The 9,889-nt window shown below is 33.7% G+C and overlaps 1 protein-coding gene across 2 annotated transcripts in view; it reads left to right on the plus strand.

Moving 5' to 3' along the window:
• The window catches only part of IL1RAPL1 (interleukin 1 receptor accessory protein like 1), a 1,242,120-nt gene that overhangs the window by 1,196,557 nt on the left and 35,674 nt on the right, over nt 1-9,889 (plus strand). For both annotated transcript variants that reach the window (XM_006905511.3, XM_015595605.2), the window contains 2 exons: nt 5,315-5,447; nt 7,328-7,473. In XM_006905511.3, coding sequence (XP_006905573.1) covers nt 5,315-5,447; nt 7,328-7,473 — 279 coding nt within the window. The remainder of the gene's footprint in view (nt 1-5,314; nt 5,448-7,327; nt 7,474-9,889) is intronic.

Genomic DNA, 9,889 nt, shown 5'->3' on the forward strand with positions numbered 1-9,889 from the left:
TACCCAGTAGAGGGATTGCTGGATCATATGGTAGATCAATTCTTAGTTTTTTGAGGAACCTCCATACTGTTTTCCATAGTGGTTGTACCAATTTGCAATCCCACCAGCAGTATATGAAGATTATTTTTTCTCCGCATTCTACCCAACATTTGTTATTAATTGTTCTGTTGATTATAGCTATTCTAACAGGTGTGAGATGGTATCTCATTGTGGTTTGGATTTGCATTTTCCTAATAGCTAGCGATGTTGAGCATCTTTTCATATTTTTGTTGGCCATTTGTATGTCCTCAAGGGAGAAGTGTCTGTTCAAGTCCTCTGCCCATTTTTTGATTAGATCATTTGTTGTTATTGAGTCATATGAGTTCTTTGTATATATCGGATATTAGGCCCTTATTGGAGGTGTTGCTTGCAAATATATTTTCCCATTCAGATGGTTGTCTCTTTACCTTGTTGATGATTTCTTTTGCTGAACAGAAGATTTTTAGTTTGATGTAGTCTCATTCATTTATTTTAGCTTTTCCTTCCCTTGCCTTTGAGGTCAAATTCATAAAATCCTCTTTAAGACTAAGGTCCTTGAGCTTAGTTCCTATGTTTTCTTCTATGAATTTTATTGTTTCAGGTCTTATATTCAGGTCCTTAATCCATTTTGAGTTAATTTTGGTGTGCGGTGATAGACAACAGTCTAGTTGCATTCTTTGTAATTTAATTTTAAATAATGACTGTGTTTAACAACCTGCTTGCAGAATTTCTGAAAATGTAGTAATTGACTCTCAATAGCTGGTATGAACTGCCTCCAGCCCACAAGTGAAATCATATCTGAATGATGAGACTATGCATATGCAACATTGAAGGCTACTTACAAGGTAGACTTGACCTGTTGAGATAGACTCTAGACATGTAACCTTTAATTAATGAAGCTTCATAAAATGAAGCAAAGAAAGCAAGTTCAAGATATATTAAGCAGGTTATTAATTAATTTGAAATTATTTATTAAGTTCCTAATATATTCAAGACATCGTAATGGATCCTGATAATAAACAAAGGTAAATAATGTCTGCCTTTGGAGAATGAATGCTCTAGTTGCTGGGTCAGACATGCAAACACACCAAATATTGTAAGGAATATATTATGATAAAATACGGATATGTTCCAAGGGCTATGAGAAGAGAAGACAGAGTGACTGATTATTTATTCCTAGAAAAGCCAAGTCAGTCTTTTAGAAGAGTTCCTATTAGTGTTGGGACTTAATGGATGAGGAGCAATATATTAGGTGGCAATGAGAAGAATGTAAAGCAAATAATATACAATTGAAAAGCATGAGAATATGAAATAAATCATAGATAGACTACTCCTAAAACTCAGATGCTAAAATCACTCATGTGGGATATAAAACTGAATGCCACAAACATGACAAACAAACAGATTCACGGACATGGACAATGGATTAGTGGTTACCAGAGGGAAGTGGGGGAGCAAGTAGATGGAGTAAAAGGAGTCAACTATTTGGTGACAGAAGGAAATCTAACTCTGGGTGGTGAACACACAATGCAATATATATATGACTGTCTGTTGAACAATACACTTGAAACTTATTTGACTTTGTTAACCAATGTCACCCCAATAATTTTTAACTAAAAACTAAATTAAAAAAAAAAACATAACTGGCATGCCCTGCTTCATTAGCCCAAGGTACAAACACAGTCACTTCATTTTTATTTTCCTAATTCCTATTTCCTAATTGTCTAATGAACTTAAATAAAATTTCCAAATTCTATTTTTCAAATTTTCCTATTTATCCATATTAATCTCTCTTGGTCCTTATTTGCATCATCTCTCCAAAGGCCTCACCCTGCCCCATGAATTTCTATCAGTTCCTGGTTCTTATTCAACCTGAGGGGAAGGGATGATAGTTCTTTATTCCTGCTTTCAAACACAGGCATTACATACTTTGAGTCCAAGATCACAGCTCTCTGACACTCATATGATTAGCCACTATTTCCCAAATTAAAAGTACTGAGTAGACACAACTTTCTTCCTGAACACTTAAGCAGTTGGGTATTTTCAGGTATGAGCCTGACTTCACCTGGCCTTCTCTTAGGATTGACCCCTATGGGCTCCTAGTGTCCTTTCTTGCTAGCAGACCTATGCATAAGTAGTGGTGCCTTTTGCTCAGTCACACAAATAGACATAATTAAGAGAAACTACTCACAAGTCTCTTCACAGAACAGAGCTCTTCTCAAGTTGATTTTCTATCCTGAAAGTATTGAGAAGCAGCTAGCAACTCCCCAATCTCTCTCTCTGTCTCTCTCTCCCTCTCTCCTCTACTATACACACACATGGATGTAAACTATAAATATATTTTCTAATTTATCAGGCTTTCTATTTAATTTCTGCTTTGAAACACTCCTCATTATCACAATGATTAAAAGCATATTGATCTGTAGTCACTACTATCATCTATGGTTTATCCTACTAAGAAATAATGTGGAAATAATCTGATCTTTGCAATGACTATTCCTTATATGATTCCAAAATATTGTAACATTTTCAAGCCATCTTGATTCTCTCTGATCTAATCCAAGTTTTGCAAGTACAGTAAGTGATTTTTTTTTAAATGCAGACATAATCATGTCAGTCTCCTTGAAACCTGCTTAACATTGCAGTTAAACGAAGTCTGAAATCTTCAACATGGCCTACATAGAAGGAGAGGGCTGCCACTGCTCTGGCCTCATCAGTGCTCTATTCTTCCCTAAACCTCTCCCATCCCCACACTGCAAGTACACTTTAGCTTCAGCCACTCTGAAATTATTTACTTCCTCCAAAGTTCTCTGGCATTCTCTCATGCTCTTTCCTCTGTTCCTGGGGTGCTATTCTATTTTTCCCTCCACTTTCTTTTAATTCCTTCCATGAATTTTAGTCTCTGACCCACAGGAAGCTCAATCCAAGTCTGGATAGAGTTCCACTAGGTACCCCCATAACACTGCAAATACTCAGTGCTGGAGCTCATGGCAAGGTAGATAGTCAAAGCCCAGGTGAGCAAAGATAGCTGGCAAAGCAAATCATTTCTTACATGGGTGCAGGAGCCATTTCCTAGGTGTGGCAACACAAGGCCAGCAGGTGAAAGAAATGAAGAATTAGGTAATGGAAAATCACTTGATCTGGGAAGGTAGGATTGTGGCAGGAGAGAAATTCAGGTCCCCATGAGAGATTAAATTGACTTCTCTACTGAAGAGTGTCAGACTGAGTTGGAAATGGCATGATATTATTCATAAGCCCCCATATTTAGTAAAACTGTAATGGAAAATTAGGCAATTTCTAGAGATTTCTGTTTATGAGTTCCAGTCATTAACTTCCACCTGAAAAAGAAAACTTGATCCCTTAAAAGACAGATTTTGTAAATTATTGACATTAAAATTTATAACACTCTAATGTATGTTTATTCTGTTGCCATAGGATGCTAATCATCACACCATGTAGTATTTTGAGGTTTACTGTTGAATTCATGAGTATCTTAACATTATAATAAGTAATGCAGTTGCATTAAAGCTAGTACTCTTATAAAAATGTATAAGCAAAGAATATTGGATTTAAAATTGTTTTGTAACATTGGATTGATACTTCCCATAGAAATCTGCAGTTGATTTCCAATCAATAAGATTAACAATTAGTTATCCATTTTGTACTGTAAATATTCTCCAAAGGAAGGGGGATTCCACATTAGAATATTTAGAAAATGTTTATGTACAAAAATTAATAATGAACCTACTTGGAGCTCCATTTTGCTTCTTAAAAGCTTGTAGACATTTTCAGGACTTGTGTTATCTGGTCTAATGATAACTATCATATATAGAATCAAAGTTCATGAGAAGTCACTTACTTGGAGAACATTCAGACATAAAGATAAGATACAAGGAGAAGGTTATATCATGCCATCTTAGAAGTATTTGAAGAACAAAATTTATTTATGAACTGTTCTTACACAGTGGGTATAATTGAGATAATATTGATTTTATACAGTAAAAATTATCTTGTCGTGGAACTCGCAGAATAGAGTTCATATGTAGGTATACCCATGGCAGGGCTTAGAAAAAGTGCATCTAAGCTCATTATGCTTTTCTCTGGGTTTATATTGTAAAATCACTCATAAGCACAATTTCAAATGTTCACTATTAACTCATGTCTTGGCTCTGAGACTTCCAGTCTTCAGGCATGGCCTTCTTTGTACCTTAAAGTCATAGAGTTGTCAGATCCTCTAGAATCCTCCCGGGAGGTTATAAATTAAGAAAGTTTGCTTACTTTGGATGCTAACAAATGTGTCACCAAGGCCTAGTTTTCATTTCCTCATATAGTGTTCATCCCTGAGAGTTCCCTTGCCCCAATCCAAGTGGAGTGGGCCTTTACAAGTCGCTACCTCACCCCCCATTTTCTAGTTCTACTTGGAAGCAGCAAGATTTTAAAACTAGTATATACTAGACTATTTCAGTTAGCTAATGGTGCTGAGGCTGGGGTAAACTAGGTGTTTTCAAAATGACATAACCTGTCCAAAAATAAACCTTACTTTCTGCAGGCATTAGATGCACTTCCACCCTACAGTCAGGGACCTCCACTTACCTTATTAAGTAATCAGCCAGTCTGTAATCATCATTAGAGTTGTCTCTCCTGAGGTGAATACTGAAAGAAAGTAATCTCCACAATAGTATCATTGATTTTACATCTAATAAAAATCCCTAATATTATTCTCATGACTTGTTTTTAATGTGCTTTTTCTTCCTGAGCATGTATAGGTTTTCTTAATTCAATTATTATTCCTTATATAGTAAAAATATTTAATAATTTTTGGGGGGGAGCCTGGATTTACAGTTCATTTCCTTTTCCATCCAAAGATTTTGTTTCCATACTCAAGACAGAGAAACATCTTCCAACCGCCTTCCAACTGCCTTATAAAATCTTATAATTATCAACATTATGTACTCTCTGATATCATGTTTTGAGAAGGGCATATCACTCTGTAGTACCTTTCCCAAAAATTTATAGCCTAATCTAATCATGTGAAAACATCAGGCAAATCTAAATGGAAGAACCTTCTATAAAACAACTGACCAGTCTTCTTCAAAATCTCTTAGGTAACTCTCATTTCACTAAAGCTGTCAGAAGCACATATTTTATAAATTTGGCAAAGATTGAAAATACCTGAAAAATGTTATTTTAGAAAAATATTATGTTAATGAAGTGACTAAAATCTTACCTGCCAGTTTGCCTAAAATAAGAGCATACAAATAGTTTTATAACATATTGCTATCACTTTTCTCCACAGGTGACTCAGCTAATCTAACCTGCAGAGCTTTCTTTGGGTACAGTGGTGATGTCAGTCCTTTAATTTACTGGATGAAAGGAGAAAAATTTATTGAGGATCTGGATGAAAATCGAGTTTGGGAAAGTGACATTAGGTAAAATATTCTTTTTCTTTTAACTTGTATAGTCAAGATTAACATTTGCCCTGTTAGTAAATAGAAAGCTAAAAGAAAAGGATTTTTGTTTTGTTTTACATTTATAAAAAAATATTGCAAAGAGAAAAAACACTGACTGGCTATGAAGTTGCAAAACATGAATGCCATTTGCAAAAAATTTAAGGAAATAAAAAGGAAATTTTCATTGAGGAATGTACTGAGTATGAGGCAGACCAAAATACCATCAAATATGGAAAATAGGATATTGTGCCTTTTGTTTGTAAGAGCTCTTTGTTTTTAATCTTTAAGAGGAAATAGTAACAAGGTACCAGGACTCAACCCAACACAATCTGTCATTTCCTTTTATATTTTTTCATATTTGAGGAATCAAGTAGACTATAACGCACTTGATATGAATGATAAAGGATACACAAAATGTTTTCATTATCTTTTTTAGTTTGACTATAAAGTCTAAATAGTAATATAGTGATAATGATAGAGAACAACCATTGAAAATACCGTAGATTTGAGGGTATACTGCTTCAGCCTCTTTTTTAAAAAACAATTTGTTAATTCGTTCATTTACTTTTAAGTATTGAGTTATTCAACTATGACTAAAATTTCACTTGGGCATAGATACTCATTTTTAATCATAGTGTAAATAAGCAAGTATATTAATATAATTGTTATAACTGAATCAAAATACTGATCATTTGTAAACATTCTCTCATCTAAAGGTCACATCTGGGTGTGTATGAGCATTTTAACCAAGGTTTCTCTTCTTGGGGGAGGACACTTTTAAATGTGAGAACTTTTAAAACTTGATCAAATATATAAGAGAAAAAGATTTCATTAGAATATAAAAACATATAAAACTGTCATATAAGGTTATTTCTACTAGGACCTTTTTCTCTCTAGCAACAAATACACAAGAATCTTAAACTCCAATTGGGTTCTGAAATGCTCAGATGGGCAATCTCCAGTATGTACTAAAATGTTCCTCTGCCATTTTTCATGTTTACAACTTCACTATTATCTTTTACTCATACATTTTGAAATGTTAAAGTTAAGGAAGGACAATAAATCTCCTAACTTTTCCCCTCTCTCATTTTGTGGGTGCTCAGGGAAGCTTCTAGAAAGATATTTTTCTTTAATTCTGTATTAAGAAGTGTTGTGCAGAGATGAGTTAACAAACAAGTGAGAGAGTAGAAGTGGAAACTTTTCAAACAGGGAAAGGGAGCTTTACCTTGAAGATTTCTATTTGCTCTGAAAGATTGTTAAAATCTTTGACAATGAGACTAGTGAGTGTTTACCATTAACTTTAAATGTCAAAATTAAACACTCATCGGAACGCTTAGTCTACAGGTTTATAATTTCAAATTTCTCTAAAAATAGGCAATTGATTTGTATTATTAAAAAAAAAAAAAAAGCCAGGCTGGAGATTTCAACTGAAATATCAAAATAACTCAGAAATGTTTTATTCTTCCTTTTTTTTATTAACTTGATATATAATTAGTTCTCCAGATTAAGAGATTAGAATTTCTTATCTCACTTTTACATCCTCTGTCTTCTTAAAGGGAAAGCAATTTGTAAACTTCTCTTCAAGGTCTCTCTCACCTCTTTATTAGGACAGTGTGATTGTTCTGCTAAGAGAGATAATTAACTGCAACTTCATTAGCATCTACAAAGACAAACTTATTCATTAGAAGTAAGAGGGCAAGATATAATTTAATTAAGATAGCATCAATCCAAAGCCAAATTTGAAGCACAAATACTGTAGGTATTTTCACGTCAGATTCAGATTCTTCTATTTTTTTTTCTTTTTCATGTATGTGTATGTTTGTGTGGGGTTTTTTGTTTCGTTTTGCTTTATATTTTAGAATTCTCAAGGAGCATCTTGGGGAACAGGAAGTTTCCATCTCATTAATTGTAGACTCTGTACAAGAAGGTGACTTGGGAAATTACTCTTGTTATGTTGAAAATGGAAATGGACGTCGGCATGCCAGCATTCTCCTTCACAAACGGGGTGAGTATAACCTTCTAAGCTTGAGTGGTCAACTGAAACCTATAATAGGAGGAAAATAATTTGGAACCAAAAAAAATTAAAATTTGTTTTTCTGCACAAATTTACCTTAAATAAAATAATCACATTAGTATTCGAGCCATGAAGGCAGCTAACACAGTGGATGGGTGACTAGCTCAGACTCTAAAGTCGAATTTGGATTTATTACTCTGCTTTAATACCAACTATATAACCTAGGGCATGGTATCTAACTTTCCTATGCTTCAATTTCCTGATACATGGAATGAGGAAAATAATAGTATCAACTCTTCAGTGTGTTTTAAGGATGAAAGAAGACAAGAAATGTGAAGAGTTTGGCACAAAGCCTGTACACAGGAAGTATTTAATTAAATGTTATTTATTGTTATTAGAAAGAGGCAAATCAATTAAAAATAACTTTAATTGTTTTAAGTTCAAGATTTTTTTCCTTATTGGAAAGTTATTCCTTTAGTATAATAATTATATCTGATGGATTCCCCATCTCAGTACTTCTTGACTTTTATTTCTGCCTTGGATAACTTTTACATGTGTAAGATCCTTCCATGATTAATAATAATTCATTAATTGTTCATTAATGAATTATTATTCAATTACTATTTATTAACAATAATTCAAGTATGATAGGTTGTGGTTGAGTGGAACATCTGCTGCACTAAATCTGATTCCACAGCAGCCCCAAAACCTTTCACACAGGGTTAAAGTATATATAAATACATATATGAATTGTTTGAAATTAAGGATAATTGTAAAATTTGAGTCATGCCTTTTAGTTGGTGAAATTTTTCATGTCTATTACAAGAGATAAACTTTTTTTTATATTATGCTAAGTGAAAACTTTCTAGTTTTTGGAACGAATACACTGATGTTCTCTTACTAAGGAAATTTACAATGAATTTAGTTTCAAGGTACATGTTTACTTCTAGACTCCTTGAGGTTGAAATAGAAAGAGAATGTTGAAGACTATTCCCCTCACTTTATTGGGCAAAAGATTTCCTTTGAATAATGTTACTGAAAGCTATTAAAACAGAAACCTCTGTTGTCAAGGTAACTACAATATTAAAATTGTCTACTTTGGGGGGACGTAGCAGGAAAGATAAGCAGCAGCTAGCAATATGATTGTTTCTTTCTCTAACCATGTATTCATTCAATGAAGGAGAAATATTGTACAAATGAAAGGATAGAAATAGCTTCTCAGGCTTAAAAGTAACTTAAATGTTGTACAATTAAACTATAGCATAACATATTCCCAAGTGGTCTATCAGCTTATACTGGCTCACATTCTCTTTCAGGGAAGCCAATTCTACCTTTGAAAAAATGTAACTATTAGAAATCATTCCTATTTCACTGTTTGTCTTCCCCTTGACCCCAGTTTTGCACTTTTAATCTCTCTTCCCCAAAGCAGTCCTTTAAAAGTTTGATGACAGTTACCATAATTCTGCTGGACCTTTACTTCCCTAGGTTCGACTTCTTTAGCTTCTTTTATTAATTTTTCTTTGTGTGGACAATATACTTTCACCATTCTTGTCACTCTCTTCAACATCCTTTAATTAAAGAGTCTGAATTATTCCTCAAGAATGGGAATAGTGGAGAGAATTTATAGGGCACAAATAAAAATCTGTTGACTTAGAAAACACATATTTCTTATTAGGTCAAGGTAAGAGTGACAGTTAAGTAGTGATCATAAGGAGAGAGGGAGGAAAATGAATTGTATCTGAGGATACAGATATTAAAGCTCTGTTCTTATAGACAGGCACACAGCTAGGAAGGGTCAAACACCTCCAAGCTATTTTTAGCATGTATGGACTAAGATTAAGTCATCCATAGCTACAAAAGCTTCCAGTACTACAAAAATAAATGATGGAGAAATCAAGGAAATTGTTTGAAAAAAACTTTTCCCAATAATGTCTGATTGCCTAAAGTAAACAAGAAGAAGAAAATTGTAGCAATGTTAGAGCACCTTTCAATACTGAATTCTTTCTTCCGCAGTGATTCTCAAATATGTATTTATACCAACAGCATTTTATTCTTAGTAAAATAAAAGCATTAAGAAGCCAAAAAGAATCCTTCAAGATCATATACTCCAAAAGTCCCTCCTAAAGTTAGTGAGTGCCTTCTCTTTAAGGGAGCTGAAGCAAATTTGTCATCAATTCACAAAGGCAGCAATGGCATTCACTATCTTGCTCTTGAGAAGTTTATAATTATGTGGAATGATGTATCCCAACCATTTTTGGAAAAAAGAAAAGACTTTGTCACCAGCTCAACAAGGTTCAGAAGGTGACCATAGTCCCTGAAAGAGTCAAATTGATGTTATACTAACAGGTATGCAATTATCAGGTGAGTTGCTGTATTACTCAAATAAATAAATAAATTAATTAATTAA

The sequence above is a fragment of the Pteropus alecto genome, unplaced genomic scaffold (genome assembly GCF_000325575.1).
Source record: "Pteropus alecto unplaced genomic scaffold, ASM32557v1 scaffold301, whole genome shotgun sequence".
In the NCBI taxonomy this organism is placed as follows: Eukaryota; Metazoa; Chordata; class Mammalia; order Chiroptera; family Pteropodidae; genus Pteropus; species Pteropus alecto.